The sequence below is a fragment of the Diadema antillarum genome, unplaced genomic scaffold, assembly GCF_040938485.1.
Source record: "Diadema antillarum isolate AM-2024a unplaced genomic scaffold, OU_Dant_1.0 seq00002254_RagTag, whole genome shotgun sequence".
Taxonomy (NCBI): domain Eukaryota; kingdom Metazoa; phylum Echinodermata; class Echinoidea; order Diadematoida; family Diadematidae; genus Diadema; species Diadema antillarum.
In genome coordinates this window covers 14,596-34,266 of record NW_027272883.1, presented here as the reverse complement: position 1 = coordinate 34,266, position 19,671 = coordinate 14,596, and the positions used below count along the sequence as shown (strand labels likewise).

The 19,671-nt window shown below is 38.7% G+C and overlaps 1 protein-coding gene across 1 annotated transcript; it reads left to right on the top strand.

Annotated features, from left to right (window-relative positions):
• The first annotated feature begins 336 nt into the window (after positions 1-336).
• Positions 337-19,082, top strand: LOC139714370 (probable arginine--tRNA ligase, mitochondrial). Its single transcript, XM_071626077.1, has 15 exons — positions 337-398; positions 2,450-2,520; positions 3,216-3,339; positions 5,186-5,269; positions 6,082-6,176; positions 7,080-7,219; positions 8,336-8,497; positions 9,178-9,251; positions 10,003-10,109; positions 10,917-11,153; positions 11,766-11,890; positions 12,501-12,678; positions 16,778-16,960; positions 18,166-18,229; positions 18,996-19,082. The coding sequence occupies exons 1-15, from the start codon at positions 363-365 to the stop codon at positions 19,080-19,082; spliced, it is 1,767 nt and encodes a 588-aa protein (XP_071482178.1). The 5' UTR covers positions 337-362.
• The last annotated feature ends 589 nt before the right edge of the window (positions 19,083-19,671 follow it).

Genomic DNA, 19,671 nt, shown 5'->3' with positions numbered 1-19,671 from the left:
TGATATGCCCTGAAGGGTTGAGAGGAATGGTCCTTCAAAAAAGAAAAGAAGAAAAGAAACAAACAAATGAAAAACAACCAAACAATCATAGAGACAATGATAAACCAACGAACAAGCACGCAAACAGCCATGTTTAAATACAATAAATTCGGTCTTGTTTTGTACACCTGCTACTGTAGTAGTATGCTCAAAACAAAGAGATTTTCCCCAGTGGGAAGGAGAAAAATCTCTTTGGCTCAAAAAAAAACAGAACCAAGATGATAGAGCGCACTCTATTGTTCATGAATGACAACATTCGTCAGCTATTAACCATTCGGTGGGAGACAGCGTGTGGAATTTTGGACGGCAATTAATGCCCGAAAATGTCGTTAATGATTAGACGGGTTATTGCCCAGCAGGTAAGTAACTTTGTATCAATTGTAAAAATTTCTTGAGTAAATATTGGCAGAGTTTGATATTATGGTGACGTAGAATTTACAACACGAAAGCGAAAGACAGCTCACAGTGGCGGGAGATATCGTAGTCCCATTAACTGGATTTGATGTATGGTATTGATCAAGTTGATCTGCAAAACTTGCGAACATGCAAAACAGTCTTTAATTTCGCGAATAGCACCTGACTCGCGAAACATGTACCGTACGTCACTTTCATATCGGGATCAGAGTCCATGTTTTCGCGTGTCTTTAATTTCGCGAATAGTACCTGACTCGCGAAATTCGTGAAAATAGAAACCTCGCAAAATATTCGGCGTAGCGTAGCAACGTCAACCTCGGAGTCCTCGCTGAGCTGAGTCGCTCTAATTAACACTAAGTACTTAACAGTACTTGGAACCTTTTACTTAGTATTATTAGTATTACCTAGTCTATAGACCTACCAAAGTACCTCATTTGATAATTAATAATCTATATCTTATCATACCTTCTTGCAATTAGATAACTCTATTCTCATTGTCTTTATGAATTTGAAGGCATTAATAGTCCACCACTCCATTCACAGCCATTCATTTCGTCATAGCCGGTGACTGCTTTCAACCTCCATTTTGTAGCCTTTGCACATAGACAGCTGGTGGTCTAGTGAAGACGCACACGCAGAAAAAGACTCAGAGGGGACCGATATCACGATTTAGCCAATTTAGAATAAATAGCAAAGTTACAATTGATTGGGGGACTTCCAATTGAGTAATTAATAGGATGCATTGCAACTCGACCACGATGGGGTCTCACTTGGGACGTATCAAGACTTTGGCTCTGTATGCAGCACTGCGAGCCTTGCACCTAAGTGCTGCATAAGGTACACAAGGCAGCCAGTGCACGTGGCTGTGCTGGCACGCACACTAATTGCCAGCCGTCGATTGTGTAATCAGGAATAGAAGATGCAAAATGTTTTAGAAAACTTACAATTAAAACAGATGAACGTTTATGACAAGACTAAAAAACAAACAAACAACCAAACGAGGAGAAAATACAAAGAGAATGAATTGGAAGCCATTTAAAAAGATCAAGCCATCTAGAATTTAAGGAAAAATATTTTTAGAGTGGCGCCAGTCTGCTTGCACCTGAAGTCTCGATGTACTATTAGGACTCTGATTTTCGCAGCAATTTCAATCCGAAGTCCCCCAATCAATTATAACTTTGCTTTTGATTTTTGATTTATTGTATCAAACAAATACGATGAGAATGGAGCAGAAAAAAAACCCCACTGTACTTCCCAGAAAATAATATTTTTAGAAGGTATGAAAAATGAGGGTAACCGTTATTTTCATCTCTTTGCGAGCGTGGTGGTCATGGTGTATTTGATTGCATGTTCACGTGGCTAATATTCAAGCTCAGCGCGGCGTCCCAATGTGTTTCTTCTGAGGAAATATTAAAGGTGTTACCCTCATCACCACTTACCACCCCACATTCTATTGTTAAGTAGAAACGTATCGATTGCGCAGAGACTCCAACCTAAAGCACCTTCTGATCTGGAGATTCTCCCGCCTGAGACCCCTTGCAAACGGGAGACTCCAAGTTGATGTGTGCGAAGCGCGAAGTTCCTAGGGTTCTAGATGCTCTCTGGTGCTATCTAAGGCTTATTTTTTCAGCATACAATAGCAATAAGTAAGAAATCCTTTCCAACGGGAGACACAGAGCCAGGGCGGGAGAAATTAAATATTAAGCGGGAGACGGGAGATTCTGCAAAAATGGGTTTTCGGCGGGAGATCTCCCGTCGAAAACGGGAGAGTTGGAGTCTCTGATTGAGGCAGTGGCATGGTAGAATGGATAACAACATTAGATGGTACATGCATGTCACAATTTGAGTCAGCCTAGAAAAGACCTTTTTTGTTGTTGTTTTATTATGTGTGTTATGAATTTAACATTGTGTATAAGCTCACCTTTAAGCCCATGAAGATAAAGGGTGTAACATATGTCAAGTCAGTTCATTGTTATCTTCTTCATCTTTGTCTCAGGTGGCCAAAGCTACTTCAAGTAAAGAAGAGCAGATTCTTCCACTCCTGGTACCCTTGAGAAATAAAAACAGGTAGAGTATCAGTATCTCAAATTTTGTTGAATAGTTGTGTGGCAAGGTATTGTATGGCATTGATGAAAAATTTTGTCAGGATATTGAAATAATAATTTTTTTTTTCATTTTTTTTTGGTGTGTTTTGTTCCCCATTTACCTGATTGGACTTTTGGACAAGTATTTAACGAGTTTACTCAGCAATGAAATGCTGTATATTAGACCTAAGTTTTCATACAGGATTTTTGAGGGTGTTGTCCCAGGTAAGAATGTTTGTGGATTTACAACATTCCCCTTGTCATCACTATTCTATATGTGGGTATTGTATGAGTAGAGATTTTTGCTTCTAAAGGCAATTTTTGCTCTTGGTCATGTAGGATGACTTTAGCTTATGTTTGTTGTGTTTTTTAAATTTATTTATGTATTGTGAATGTACAAACATGTGTATGCGTGTATCCAGTTTTAGTCAGTCTGTACTGTTGAATTATTCATGACATGCTGTTATTATTGTATTGGTTACTTATTTTATTGGTGCATGCACCGCAGAAAACTCTTTTCACATCAAGATTTGATCTTTTCACATTGATCCTTTCACACAGTGTGTGCTGTGTGTATATGAAATCTTTTCTACTATTATTGCTATGTTCAGAATTCATACCTAGATGTAGTGTTATCAAAATGCCATTTGTTGTCTTTTCTTTTCCATTCATACACAGCCATGACCTCAAGCTAGGACTAAAAGTTGGGTCACTACCACAGCAGAATGGACCAGCCACAAACCAGGCACAAAGAGGGAATGGCAAAGCCATGGATGAAGTTGCTTGGAAGATTGCCAAGAAGGTATGTGTGGGGAATAGCATTCTGCTTCCATCATCGTATGAAATGAACTACAGTTGACTGTGGTTCATTGTTGTCACAAAATTTCATCTTCATTTGTATCATTATTATTTTGAGGGGTTTTTTTTGAAAGAGGAAGTTGATGTACAGAAATTATAGATTTTATGTTCATGTATAAGGACTCAAACCCATAACACATTTAGTGAAGTAACTTTAGACTTCTGCAAGGTAGATCTGTAATGTCTGTGTTAGTAATTTCTTAAGTGTTATCATTCAATAATACTTGAAATAGTTGGAGTATGTACAAATTAATATGTGTAAAGCAAGTACCATCAGCTGAAATGAAGTGAAAGCCTGAAAAAAAGAATGCCATTACAGACACAAACCCCTCCACTCTTCAGTGCAACTACATTTTGTAAGAATGGAAGCTGTGTTGCAGCACACATGTTGAAAATAGCAATGATGTGTAGGTAGGATTGTACCCAGTACATAACTTTACAGATTTTTCTTTTTATGCCTCCGCAACGAAGTGGCCGGAGGCATTATGTTTTCGGGTCGTCCGTCCGTCCGTCCGTCCGTACGTCCGTCCGTCCCGTTTTGTTTTTGTCGATATCTCAAGAACCGTGTGGTGGTTTTACATCAAACTTGGTATGAGGGTATATCCTTGGGGGAGAATACTTTGTGTGGATTTTAGGGTCACAGGGTCACAGGGTCAAAGGTCACAGGTTATTTTGTGAAAAAAAATTGAAATTTCATGTTTTTCTCCATATCTCGCAAATGGTTCAAGGTATCTTCATGGAACTTAGTATATATGCTTGTACCGATGGGCAGTGATTATCTAGGGAAGTTGGGGGTCATGGGTCAAAGGCCAGGGGGTCAAAGGTCAAGGTCAACTCCTCAAAATATCACTACTTTCCTTAAAATGCAATATATGCCTGAAGGTTTTTTTTTTTTAAACTTGATGTATGGCATGTATTACCCAATATATATTTTTGGGGAAGTTTCTTGCCAAAAGGTCAAAGGTCAAAAGGTCAAAGGTCAAGTGAAAGTGCTAAATTGCACTTTTTCCTCCATATCTCGAAAGTAACTCAAGGTATCATCATGAAACTTACATATTTATTCATGTTCTACCTAACAGTGATTCTCTGTGGAACTGTGAGGTCAAAGGTCAAACGAAAAGTTTAGATAATGCTATTTTCCCATTTGATACTGAAATTATACTTTTTCTCAATACCTTGAAAATTACTCAATGCATAAACTTATAAAAGGGTCAAAAGTCAAGTAAAAATCATCAGTTCCCCAAATACCTGCACTCTGACATTTTAATCATTCATCCAATTGAACCTAGTTCCAGGAAAGTGAACATTCAGCACATTTGTGTCAAACCTGTCATTTTAATATTTTGCCAATTGTGTGAAACTGTCATCACACATTGTCAAGACATTGTACTATACACCTATTAGGAGAACCATGCATTATGGCGGAGGCATATCAGTCGCCGTAGCGATATATCTAGTTTCTTTTTTTATTTGACTGTCTTTTTCACAGAATTGTGTAGATTTGATTGTGAAAGCCCCACAGCAAATGCTTCACGAAAACCTTGGTTGAAACAGGCCACTGTTCAGCATCAAAGCCAAGTTCAAACCCCTGATGTTTCTTGCTTAGTATGTTTGTGGGTTTCACATGCATAGTTTCTTGTATAGGACTCTAAATAGTTTGGAGGAATTTAGCCAGCTGTTGTGGCAACATTGCCTCGTTGTCATTTTATAGATTTGCCATGGTTCACATCCCTTCAAATTTGCCTTTTCAGTATCATGAATTGTCCTTGCACCCTCCCTCTGTTTGACAGGTAGCTTGTCCAGAACATGTGCACAACATCAAAATCGAGAGTGGTGTGATGCAGTTCACCCTGGACTCTAAACATTTCATGGAGGTATGTATATGATTGCATGCTTTTTTGAGTCCTCATGTAAAATCAAGGGGTGCAAATTTTTGTTCATTTTGTGATGCATCGTCACATGCACATCATAGATTTTAGATAGTCATTCCAGTCATGGAGAGTGTGGCAAGGATTTTATTAGAAGGGGCTGCTCATGGAAAACAGCCAACTAATGAACATAAAATGATTTGCATGCAACTCACAAAGTAGTTGTTTGAATATTTGCAATGAACATACCTTCATGAAAGAAAGGTATTATTCAGAGGGATGAAGGTTCAAGTGCAAGTTTCTTCACTTAATTGTCTCCCTCTACAAATTGAATTTGTTAAGATAGCAACTGCTGATCTGTAAATTGATCTGTAAATTAACAAACATGTCGGAAAAAAAGAACTAGTGGGACTCAAACCTGTCATCTACCGTAGATGACAGGTTTGAGTCCCACTGGTTCCTTTTTTTTTCCGACATGTTTGTTGATTTACAGATCAGCAGTTGCTATCTTAACAAATTTAATTTGTAGAGGGAGACAAAGTGAAGAAACTAGCACTTGAACATACCTTCATATTAATCATATGCATAAGTTGCACTTAAATGTAGATGTCTTGATATTAAGTGTATGAATATGTAAAATCGAACATGGCTATACACTTTATCATGTTTATATTACAGATATATTATAAAGCATATGATATGAACTAAAAATAAAATGAATATTAGCATCAGTATGTATATTATGGAAGATGAAGCTGTCTTGCAAATGCTTGATGATTTTAGTTTTGCCTGTGTGGTTTTAATTTCTTGTCATGTAGCAAGTTCTGAAAGATGCATTTCGTGGAAACCTGGGACACGCCCACCCATGCTCTCCGCTGGAAGAATCCCCTTTGAATGTGATTGTTGAGTTCAGGTGAGTACACTTCATCTTTTTGCCTAATGCATTGATTTACAAGTGCAGCCAGTTATACTGGAAAAAGAATTGATTGATTCAAATCTTTGCTTCAGTTATCACATTCTTCACTTTCAGATTTGTTATCTATCCACTGACATAGGAGATTGATGTTGTTTAGTAACTTCATTAAGTGCTGAGTTGTGTTTGATTTCTTCTTGTTTTTTGGTGTTTTTTTTTTTCATAGGTGCTCATATAATAATCACCAACATTTTACTTGGGTACAATATCATGGAAAAAAAAGAAACTTTTTTTTTTTCACAGCTCGGAAATTGAGCTGTCTTTTCTAGACCTCTGACATGTGATAATTCTCCACAGATTCGATCAGAGACAGGCCAGAACAAAATATATCAATGAAAAAGGAGAAGAGTAGGAAAGTGAACTGGACTACTGTATACATTGTGTTTGTACAATTGATATGCGCTCAAAGGTGACCATTCTGACTTTTCCTTCCTTGATTCATAGCCTGCATGGTGTGCATGCATTAGTGCTTCCATTACTAAATGTAATTATACAAACTTGTGCATTTTCTCCCATGGTATGGTGTTTATCTTTTCAATTTGTGTGGTTTTCTGTTTCCCTATTATGCAGTGTATCTTGCTATTAGTGATGACATGATATCATCCTCTGTGTTTGTACATTTCTCTGTCTCCTAATTTTTCTTATCTCTCATTACTGTCCTGTCATTAACTATCATCCTTTTTTCCCCTCATTTTGGTATTAATGCCCACTGTCTATGATTCTTTCATAGTCACATTTTCTCCTTGTCTTCCTAAGTATTTTTGTCATGAAAAATCACCAATGTAATCTTCTTGATTTTTTTTTCACCGTGCATCCTCTCCACTGTTTTTGACCTCCCACCAGTTCTCCAAATATTGCCAAGCCCTTCCACGTGGGTCATCTGCGGTCAACACTGATTGGAAACTTCCTGGCCAACCTCCAAGATCTGCTTGGCCACAATGTCACCAGGATCAACTACCTTGGAGACTGGGGTACACAGTTTGGTAAGTTGAACCCAAGGTGTGTTCTTGTTCCCCCTGTTGAGGTTAATGCACTGTGTATGCACAATCTACCATTTAACACTCCTATGTTCTGAGTAGATGTTCTGAGTAATGTAGATCTCACCCCCTTGCCCGTTTCTAGTCGTGAGATTAAATTTTAGAGGAATGTATTCTTGAGAGGAGGCTCTGATACAATTAAATGGAGGATTATTGTACATCATCATTCAATTCATTACTGAAAAAGGTCATGCCATTTGCTAACTAATGGCGAGGCCAAGTTAGAATATGGCGTGATTAGGGGAATCAGTTTTAGTTTTCTTTCAAAGCTCTTCCTAGAATAATTTTCTTTCCAATTCATGTTAGGATGCCTGATCGTGAGCTATGAGCTATTTCTCAAGGATCATCTGCATAATACATGAGGCCTTATGTATTGGTGGTATTGCCCAGTCATTCCCCAGCAACACTACGTAAACAAACAATAAATCCAATAGTGACAGCGATAGCAATATGCCACACAAAAAGTATGTTAGCATGGAAATGTTTTGGAAAAGGACAGTTGTTGCAGCCGTATGACAGAACCAATATATTGTCGCTGTTGTAAATCCATTCATGCATTATGCTCAAGTTTACTGTCAGTTGAATTGTCACTGTGTTGTATGACCATTACAAAAAGTACACATTGTATGACACAAAACCTTGCGATCAGAATCTGAAGGTAATGGCATTATGTGTCATACAGATACTTTGGCCCTTGAAAGATGTATCTTACGTCTTGTGACCAAGACTGGTAATGACTTCCAGTTGGATGATCATGTGTTTGCATGTGTGGCTTGTGAATGACATTTCTATACATCTTGTTGCTTGTCAACCTCATGGCTTTCACTTATAGATTGTGTTTCTTTTTTGAGTGCATTTGTTGAAAATTACCTGTCTTGTATGGACATGAGCCTTTTCCATGATGGAGCAAATGTCACCAATATTCTAAATCCATTTTTGAGCTGGTTAATGCAACATGAGTATTAAATTGATACTGCAACCTTTGTAAAAGCACATAGCAATCAATATTGTATCTAATACTGCTTTTGTTTCATTATTTACCCATGTTTTTGTTTTTCATAGGTATTCTTGGGGTTGGCTTCCAGGAATTTGGTAATGAAGAGGAGTTGAACCTCGACCCTATAGGACATCTGTACAAAGTTTATGTGACAGCAAACAGGGTGGCTGAGGAGGACCCTTTAATATGGGAGAGAGCCAAGGAGTTGTTCAGAAAGATGGAACAAGGTTAGGAAACGGCACAAGGTTAGCCCTGTTTGTGTACGCTAGGTAAAACGTGTGGACTTGTGGTCAATTGAAATGACTTCTGATGCTGTGTCATATGATGCTGTGACTTTATCCAGGGGCTATGTTTTCTGTCGTGCCATGATTAACAATTTTTTTTTTTATTGAACTACAAATTTGCATGTTTCATGGTGATATTTCAAATCTGTAGGCATTCTGTAATTCTTACATACATCTTTAATGACTAGAATTGCTACTCAGTCCTGAAGTCCCAATTCACTCTCTGTAATGACTTGATATTAAATTATTGGGATCTCCCTTGTGCTTTGATATGAAGATTGCCAGGAAGATATCAGATTGTAGACCCAGAGCTGGAGTAGAGGTTTACCGACATAGCAATTGCAAACTTACAGATGAGTGAATAACAGGATTAAGTCATAGGGTCGTGATATTTGCGTGACACCCAAGCATGCAATGTCCTATGGAAGAACACAGGCTAACACATTCTCGTTTCTTTATGTGTGAGATGAAGTTCTCACATACAAAATGATATTCTTTAGAATAAATTCAAGCAAATATGATTAATTGAGGGGAGACTATTTAATTGCAATTAGCAAGATATACTGAGAGACATTATTCTGTCAATTTCTTACAATTTAAACCTTGTTTGTCTTCCTCCATAGGAAATTCTGATGCATTAGCACTAAGACAGAGGTTCATAGATCTGAGCATCTCTGAATACACAAGGACTTATGAGGTAAGTCATCATCATATTCTTTCCTTACACACATATTTGTCAATTGTCTGACACAAATTTTGCCAATGCCATTCATAACACCACAGTCCTTTATTATACTTTGTACCGATCTTGGATGCAAATGTAGCTTTCATTATATTCAACAGCAATTGAACTATGCTAATCAACCCTGACAAAGTAGATTTGCTTTAATTATTTGGTCTTATACATTAAGGTTACTTTATCTGTGCATTCTGTGCTTTTTCTGCATGATGAGGAGGAATCATAGGGCTCAATGTATTGGAAGTAAGATGTTGAATTCAAATTACACCCACTGGACTAAGTGATGTAAAACCAAAAGCATTCGCTGCATGAAACTTTTGCGAATTGGATCTGACAGCCTTTGTTGCAGCATGAAGCTTTGCAAATTGGCAACTGGCATTCAATGCAAAGTGTAGACGAAAACTTTCATGTGCATTTTACTTTCGCGAATCTTGGCTCCTCATGAAATTTGTAAAAGCTACATGCATCTGAAAATTTCTGGTTTTACAGTAGCATTTAGCAAGATGGTAAAAACACTTCTTATGGTAGAAAAATTGGACCTAGTGATAGGTTAATGGCAATGGCTGCATCACGTTTTGTGTGCGCCATACTGGCCACATGTGATTTTCCTCATAATCACATGGTTGCTGTGCCGTGAGTGAATTCAATTGCTGAATGCCAGTGAATACTGGGTGACACTTACAATGTCGTCATTGTGTTTGTCTTGCAGAGACTCGGCATTCGATTTGACGAGTACCGCAGTGAGTCAGAGTACGGCCGTGATGCCCAGACTTTGCTGGGTGAGCTCAGGCAGAGGAGACTTCTCCACACATCTGAGTGAGTTGTAATATAACTGCCTATGAAACAACTTTTAAAGCAGTCAAGAATTTTATTACAAACTGATTGGACTCTGAACTTGAGTATGCAACAAGTGCAGATCCCCATGTGAGGCAAGATTATTTTCACTCAGTGTGAGTTAGGAAAGTTACAGCAAGTGACATTGACTTGAAAATTTTTGAGAAACTTCGTTTTGTTGATTGAAAGATAAAATCTTCAGGCACATCTACTGTGAAATGGTTTCTATATCATGCCTTTTTAAAATGCTTTTATGGCCAGGTCTGTTCTGAATATTTGTGAAAAACCCCAGAAAGAGAATTTTATAGTGATGTCAGGAATAGAAGGCAGGTGCTTTGATCAAATGCTGACTTCAGACCAAGGCAATTTTTCCAGTAGGTATTAGGAGAATGGAGACAGACATCTGTGTGATATCTGTGTGATAGATTAAAACAGAGATATCACAAAAATGACTATTTTTAGTACTGGAGTCCACCGTGTAGATGTGGAAACACCAAATTCGATGGAAATGCTGAATATGATATTAACGCTGAATTTGAACTCGGGAATACAGGAAAAGAAAAGCAAACAGCTACAGTGCACTGTTTCATCCAGAAAGAAACTCTCAACAATAATGATAAGTTTGCAGCTATCGTAGACCATCTAAAAATGCTAGTTCCTGCTTTCTTGATGTTTACATGTTGTATTAAAAGAGATAAATGAATGGTTACCATCTTTTTTGTCTTACTTGCTTTGTTAACACCAGGCCATCGTTCACATTATGTTTATTTATTCTTTTTTCATTTTCAGAAGAGGAACTGAAGAAATTGACGTCACAGAAGCATGTCCCCGGTTTCCCCTAGCAACTCTGGCCAGAAGCGATGGGTCCTCACTCTACCTGACGCGGGACGTGGTTGCCGCCCTCGAGAGGCGGAGGCGATACCAGTTTGACCGCATGTACTACGTGGTGGACAAGGGTCAAGAGAGTCACTTTGAGCAGCTGAAAGGTGTGCTGGCAGCACTGGGGGAGCCATGGGGCCAACAAGGGTGAGAAGATACAATGCACTCCCGTTACAACAAAATTCCGGTTACAACGAAGTAAAGATTTAGATCGCAACACCATATGCTCTATGTATTTTTATTTTTTATTAGTTTGGTTAAAACAAAATTTTGATATAACGAAGAAAAAAAAAACTGTCGGTCCCGAGGACTTCGTTATAACGGGAGTCCACTGTATAAGCAGAGAGCTAGAGACCAGTGCTGGAGGTTGTGGTTGCCAGTTGGAGACTTAGAGGATGTATATAATCTGCTGCAAGGGGGCTGCAGCTACCAGGCTGAATAGTTCATTCTCATGTGCATCAGTCAAATTTAGCAAAAACAACAACAACAAACAAAACCAAGTCAACAAAAACAAACAAAAACCAAGGGAAAAACCCCAAAACAAACAAACAATGAAGCAACAAAACAAGAAAATACCAAGCAATAGTCAGGTGAAGATTGTTTCTGTATTTTTCTCCTTTTTTTGGAGGGGGGGGGGGGATCTCTAGGTCATCAAATCACCATGATGTGAACCTGTGCATAAATCTATGGTGGGTTCAGGATAAGAAGTCATTGAAATTTATTGTCATTTTGTTTATTTTCCCCCCTATGATGGAACAGAATTCATCACATCAAGTTTGGGAAGGTTCTAGGAATGCAGACCAGGAAGGGCAGTGCTATCTTCCTCACTGACATCATGAACGAGGCTAAGGCTCGCATGCTGCACAACATGGAGAACACTTCAAGTAAGAATGCTGTAGAGCCAGTGTCGAGTGTAGCAACCGCTCTGTGCTCCACAGACCACTAATTTTACTGAGGAAAACATCCCAGATGCCTGCTATGAATGTGGGATGCAGAACTGTTTGGCCACATATGCAGAAAGAAACAGATTTTCCACAGGGACACTGCAATCCTTTCTCTTGAGTCTGTTAGCTATCCTTGTTGTAACCTCACTTGCTGTTAGTAGGCGATTTTGCAAATTCCATTGCAATTTCATTGTAGTGGACATGTGGAAGTGATGCAGTATTGCAGAAAATTGCTCCGAACTTTCAAATAAGCTGAAAACCGCTAGCACAAATATGGTTATGACCTACATGCTCTAACCAGACCTACGTCTTTTTTTTTTTTTTTCAAGAGTCTTTGTGAATGTGATATTGTCAAAATCCTAATCTTTACTATGTTTCCCTATAAGAACCAAAGTCCAGGAAAAACAACTTTTACTATTGCTGTTAGGTCAGTAATTCCCTCAAAGCCATCCATTTTGAATTTTCAGAAACATGACACTTTATAGATCATGGACATTTTTTAGTACAACGTTTAAAGGTTGTCTCCTTTTATCCTCATCATCTCCCATAGCAACCAAAGCCTCCAGAGATGCAGAACAAGTGGCTGAGGCCCTGGGGTTGTCTGCAATCATCCTTCAAGACCTCAAGGGGACGCTGTTGACAGATTACAGCTTTGACTGGGACAAGATGCTTGCCAGTAAAGGAGATACTGGTGTCTTTCTCCAGTACACACATGCAAGACTTTGCAGGTATTATGCATCATGTCTGTTGATCATATCTGTAAGCTCTGATTCTGTCAGTCATTTTGATATGTAAGCTCTGGTTTTATTCATTATTTTGATATGTAATCTGCCCATCATGACTGGGTCTTTGCCATTCTTTATGTCTTATATCATTCTATGTAATCCCATTGTATGTGTTATTGTCACATTTGTGCGTGTTTCTTGGTTGTTACATGTGAGTGCAATGCATTGTAGCCATGCTTCGCATAAATTCTAATGGTTGCCCATCAAATAGCGCAACAAGCTGTGGTAATTTTCATTGGAGCATAAAAGGCTCATCTGCAACATTTATAGTCCAGGCGCAGCGACCCAGAAAAAATGACTTCGTTCAACCCACCCCGCAGAAAAGGTTTGACTGCATGGGGTGGTCAGTTGGACCCTCTGGAACACCCCTAGGTAGTATGTGATATCAAATTGTGGTATCAATGAAATTTTACAGGCCATTTTAGTTGCGACATGACCATATTCTTCGAGGAAGCGTCTGCGCACACTAAGACTACTACACGTACCACTAGCACTGCTTCAGGCGCCAGTGCCAGTGGTGCGTGTTATAGTCTTAGCGTACAAAGACTTTTTCCGCGACAAACATCGGTTTTTGCCTGCAAACTAACTTTTCACGCTAAGCTGGAGTCGGTGTAGTGTAGTTTCCAGACGTTTTTATTTCGTCTTTATTTCTCCGAGTTGAAGCAAGCCAAGTGAGAGTGCATACCCAGCGATTGTGATGCCCGAACCGTTTTTTGTGGCAATCATTGAGCATGCACCCTCACTCGGCTTAGCGCAATACAGTGGGCTTCTGCACAATACACAAGCTGTAACTCAGAGAAATAAAGGCGAAATAAAAACAGCTAGAAATTAAGACTAGGGTCGGTAACACTTGTCGCTATTGGGGCACTGAAAATGACAAAATTATCACAGTTTTTGCATTTATTTCACGAAGGATTCATCGAAACGCCTTAAAACTACATATATGTGCATGTTGCTAGAGATGTCAGCAATACAATGGGATACATTGTAAGGTATAATATTGTGCATGGTTACCATGGTAACCGGATGCCTACAGGTGATTGGTAACTCCCAAAAATATCTGGAATTTAGACAGGTTTGTTTCTTTTGCCTTTCGTGCACATCACTCATTGTAGATGAGTTCTACACTGTAAAATTAGTCTGGATAAAAAGGGAAAAGACGCCCAAGATTTTTCCCTCATTCTCTCCTCAGCATTAATTTATTACTGCACGTTTTGAATAAAATTTACATATCATGATATTTCATTTAATTCTATATATAAATATATATATATATTACAATAGTTAACGAACACAAAAGTACACTTAATTCTTTGATGGATAATCCAGCGCACGTGTATATTCCTTCTTTAGAAAGGAATTTATCGGTATTCTTGAATAAACTTCCTTTAAGAACATAAACAATCAATTGCTTTCCTCTGCTCTTTTCCAGGATTGTTTTGAATAACCATCGCTCTGTAAATACTCGAAAGAGCTACTATAGAATATTGGCTTTGCTTTCTGTATTTATCTTATTAAGGGAAATTTGTGTCCATACATTATTAAAAACTATATACATTTGCCTATGCTTTGAAGTCAAATTTGTGTTGAAAGTACGACGGATGCAACTTTTTCATGTATTTTACTATTCGAAAATGATATCTTTCTTTCAATGGCCGTTTATTATGCCTTTGCTTGGAAATTTTGCTGTAACTTGAGAATGCTTCAAAATATTCTTCACATATACCTGATGTCGTACACTTTATGCAGAAGGAAGGACATGCTTATTGAGCTTTTTGAAATTATGGGCTTTAGTTTTCGAGTTATTGACAACTAAATTCTGATTGGATAATACTGGTTGCCATGGCAACAGGGAAAACTTTTTGTCCCCGCCAAACGAGTTCGAGCAGGGGACTATGAAACGGGCTCCGTACGTGTGTGTGTCCGTGTGTCTGTCCGTCCGTGCGTCCGTGTGTGATCAAAATGTTCAAAATGCTACTCCTTCGCCATTTCTAACCCGATTTTGATTCTGTTTGCTTTATATGATAGCACTACATGGGAGCTTCAAAACTTCTACACAGAATTTCAGTTGTGACCTTTGACCTTGACCTTTGACCTATATTGTACATTTTGCTTCAAAATGCTACTCCTTCGCCATTTCTAACCCGATTTTGATTCTGTTTGCTTTATATAATAGCACTACATGGGAGCTTCAAAACTTCTACACAGAATTTCAGTTGTGACCTTTGACCTTGACCTTTGACCTATATTGTACATTTTGCTTCAAAATGCTACTCCTTCGCCATTTCTAACCCGATTTTGATTCTGTTTGCTTTATATGATAGCACTACATGGGAGCTTTGAAACTTCTATACAGAATTTCAGTTGTGACCTTTGACCTTGACCTTTGACCTATATTGTACATTTTGCTTCAAAATGCTACTCCTTCGCCATTTCTAACCCGATTTTGCTTCCGTTTGCTTTATATGATGGCACTAGGTGAGGGCTTCAAAACTTCTACACAGAATTTTGACCTTTGACTTCTTTGACCTCTGACCTTGATTTTTGACCTGTATTGTACATTTTGCTACCAAATGCTACTCCTTCGCCATTTCTAACCCGATTTCGATTCCGTTTGCTTTATGTGATGGCACTAGGTTAGGACTTCAAAACTTCTACACAGAATTTTGACCTTTGACTTCTCTGACCTTTGACCTTGATTTTTGACCTATATTGTACATTGGCTACAAAATGCTACTCCTTCGCCATTTCTAACCCGATTTCGATTCCGTTTGCTTTATGTGATGGCACTAGGTGAGGGCTTCAAAACTTCTACATAGAATTTTGACCTTTGACTTCTTTGACCTTTGACCTTGATCTTTTTACCTATATCGTACATTTTGCTACTAAATGCTACTTCCGGCGGGGACATATATTACGCACCGCGTAATTTCTACTTTTCCTTGTTTAACGAAAATCAATAAAAAATCGTGTTTTTTTTTATTGCATCTATAAGATTAAAAAACAACAACAATGTTTGCAGCAGCAGGAGGCATTTTGGGGGTTACCAGTCACCTTTAGGCATCCGGTTACCATGGTAACCATGCACAATATTATAACTTACAATGAATCCCACTGTATGGATGACATTTCTAGCAACATATACATATATAGTTTTATGCAGTTTTGATGAATTCTTCATGAAATAAATGCAAAAACTGTGTGAGTTTGTCGTTTTCAGTGCCCCAAATAGCGACAAGCGTTTACCGACCCTAGTCTTAATTTCTAGCCGTTTTTTCGTCTTTATTTCTCTGAGTTGCAGTTTGTGTATTATGCAGAAGCCCGCTGTATATATTGCGCTAAGTGGAGTGAGAGCACACACCCAGTGATTGCGATTCGGTCGTCACAATCACCGGGTATGCGCTCTCACTCGGCTTGCTTGAACTCTTGAAATAAAGACGAAATAAAAACGGCTAGAAACTACACTACACCGAACACAGCTTGGCGTGAAAAGTTAGTTTGCTGGCAAAACCCTTGTTTATCGAAGAAAAAGTATATGCGCGCTAAGACTACTACACGCAGCACTGGCACTGGCGCCTGTAGCAGTGCTTGTGGTGCGTGTAATAGTCTTGGCGTGCGCAGACTCTTTTATGTTTGTTCCAACAAATCATGATGAAATGTGGCCAGTAAAATTCTACTGACACCACAATTTGGAACCACATACTACCTGGGGATGTTCATAGAGGTCCCATCTACCACCTTGTCTGGTCAAACCTTTTCTGCGGGGTGGGTTGAACGAACTCCTTAATTAAGCCTCCTACAGGAATTAGCGCCTTGACTATTAGTGTCTTCTTGGATTTGTTGGTTCAGTTTTTGTTTTTGCTTTTGATGAACACCATTTGGACCATATTATTCAGAATGCCTAGGTACCCGGTACTGCCACAATTGACCCTCCCTCTCATAGCTGTGTATATCTAAATTGTAATTGTACGCATCTGCTCAGATGCAAACATACTGTACCGAATTAGAATTTTGTCTGACATATCATCCTTGTTTTGTGCAGTATTGAAGAGACAAACGGCTGGCAGTCCCCACCATCTTGTTTGCCTGAGCTCGATGTCAGTCTCCTGTCAGAACCAGAGGCTGTCCAGCTGGCCTGGCAGGTTGGTCACTATGATGTGGCAATCAAGAGGGCAGCGGAAGAGATGGAACCCAAGGCAGTGGCCCAGTACCTCCTTCAGTTGGGGTGAGTCTGTGCCCCCCTCTTAACCCTTTTTGTGCCAGGGACTTTGGGCAGTGTGGACAGTGCTATGGGTGTGTCTGTGCCAGTCGGCACTCAAAGCGCATAAAGGGTTAAAAGTTGTGAACCTAAGCAATCCTTACTGCCCATTGTCTCCAGCACTTGAGATTCATACAATGACATTAATTGTCTGGAGCTTGTTTGGTATTTGTAAAGAATTTTCTACAATGAGGCAAATGTGATAGATGGAGGTCTAAAACAGATGGTGTGTTCAGTTACTGTAGAAATACCTTCTTTTTTTAAAAGTGCAATATACCTGTCTTTGTCCATGTTGACTTCAAGAAATTGCATAAAACTTGGTAGATGTTTAATCAAAATTGCACATTAGTTAAGTGTTATGGAAGTTTCAAGTTTCATACTTTCACAAAACACTGATTTTGATTACACTCCCATATGCATATTAGATGAGATGATGTCATAACCTCACAAGTCTTACATTGATCTACACACAAATCATAAAATGAAATGAAGACTAATTGATATCCAGTGCATTATGATTTTATAGTTGTTATGACTTAGCTGTAATGATTTTCATAGGGAAGGGGATCATGGCTGTCAAATTAAAGACTAAAATCATTGGGATTTTTTTCTCTCTAATATCATTTTGTGTACAAATCAGTTACAGACTAGTAAGGCAGTCACATCATCGCTATGTCTAATTTGCATGTATGATTCACAGTGCATATCATTTCATGAAAAACATAACTCTAAAATACCTCTATTTCCTGTTTCATGACTGATTTCCAATTTCTACTGATCTATTTGTTTGATTTTCATTCCATTGTAATATTATCATAAAAGTTGATGTGTTTTTTTGCCATTAATAGTCTCCTTCTCAAGTTGGCTTTTGACAAGAATTTTTCACATGTGAAGGCATTTCAATGTGATAGTGAATCCTCGGTTGGATTTGACTCAAATAGGAAGTGATGATGATATGCATGGAATTTGCAGCAAAATTTAAAGGCTGTCTGGATTATCATGATTTTCGTCATTGTAAGGAGAAATGTACAATATGTTACAAAATGCTTTGAGGATGACTCGGTGGTATTGGGAGTGAATCATTTGCTGTATCTATTTTAGTATTAGTGATATGATATCAGCAGCATCAAAGTGGTGGTAAAATTATTAGTATTGTGCATTCTTTGTGTCAGACATCTGGTCTCCAGGGCTAGCAACAAGCTTAGAGTGAAGGGGAGCCCCATGGACCTCCAAAAAGTGAGTACCTGTAACTATTACATTATTGATATTCACAATCTAACTTGGAAAGAATAATGGACTTCTAAATCCTTCTCTAAACTGCTTAGTGTGGTCAGAAAATGCACAGTCATACAAAAATCAAAACAAAAATGATTAATAGTGACACAAACACCTGAAAATTGAGTCACAATCCTAGTAAGAAAATAAGGATTTGAAGTACATCATAAGAAGTATGGATTTAAATGTCGTTTGAATGCACATATTTGTTGAAGTAGATCTTCCAGTGTTATTGCCTTGTGCTGTATTATATCAGCATTTCATGTCATCACACAACTTTGTGCTGTTTGCAGCTCATGTTAGCTCAGACGTGAGCCTTGCAAGCCTTGCAAATTTGTGAGCCTTGTAAGGTTTTTGCAGTCTACGTTTTGCCCTATCTCAGGCCACTTGGACATGTGCATTCAGTATATTGTACTGCATAATGTTGTCTTCAGATATGTATTGTGTGATTTCAATGATAAGATACCAAAATGTGAAGGTATGAGAGAAAGGAATGTCTGAGCAATGTAATAAGTCCCCCCTCCCCCCCCCCCCCAAAAAAAAAGAAAAAAAAAGAATTAAATAAAATCAAAAATTAAAAAAAAAAGATTAAAAAATCTCCCGAAAAACACAGAGAAATCTTGACTTTAGCTTTACTATTATTGTCTGTTTGTAATTTTGTTGTTTTATCTCACACTAATTGTATTATATTCCTCCTTGCTCTTGCTTTCTCTGCGTGTACATGTAGGCAAGACTAGCCCTTTTCCACACTGCGAGATCCACCCTAGGCCATGGAATGCGGCTGCTTGGAATGCAACCTCTAAAAAGAATGTAGATATTGGAAGTTGTGCCCAGTAGTGTCCCTGTCTCATCGCAGGAGATCAAAAGTGTCGTGACCTGTGGATATGTCAGGGTCCAGTGGTTTGCATGCTGTGCTATCAATGAGGAGGTCCAGGGTTTGCTCCCTGCCATTGCACATGCATTCTGAAGAAGACCCTCAATATACATCATGTCTTCCTGCTGAGCCATTCTCTTCCTGACTGTGCAATTAATAAACCTCGCACTTGAATTGACACCTGAACTGGACATGGCCTGCACCGAGGAAAATGTCTTGCAAGTCGGCTGACCACAGAAGCTGCCTGCATGAGTTCTTTCACCATAGATGGAGTGAAGAATCCACGTTGCTGCACACCATGTATCGTTGTATTTCCCCAAGATTTGCAGCCACCGGAAGAACAACAAACTTCTCATCCGCAAACCTGCCTGTGCAGAAACTGATTTAATGTATTGTGCAGGCAGCAGAATGTTCATGTAGCTGGCTTTAACATGTGTGTCTGCCAAACAGGAATGCTCCCTAGGATGTGGATTTGGTGCACTTTGGACAAGGGCCTGATTCCATTGACCAGGATAATGACATGTTCTAG

Excerpts from the sequence above, each read along its gene's own strand:
- LOC139714370 (XM_071626077.1), top strand. The coding sequence starts at position 363 with ATGTCGTTAATGATTAGACGGGTTATTGCCCAGCAG. Across the intron at positions 11,154-11,765 it reads GAGCCATGGGGCCAACAAGG|AATTCATCACATCAAGTTTG; the intron begins GTGAGAAGATAC and ends ATGATGGAACAG. Across the intron at positions 12,679-16,777 it reads ACACATGCAAGACTTTGCAG|TATTGAAGAGACAAACGGCT; the intron begins GTATTATGCATC and ends TGTTTTGTGCAG.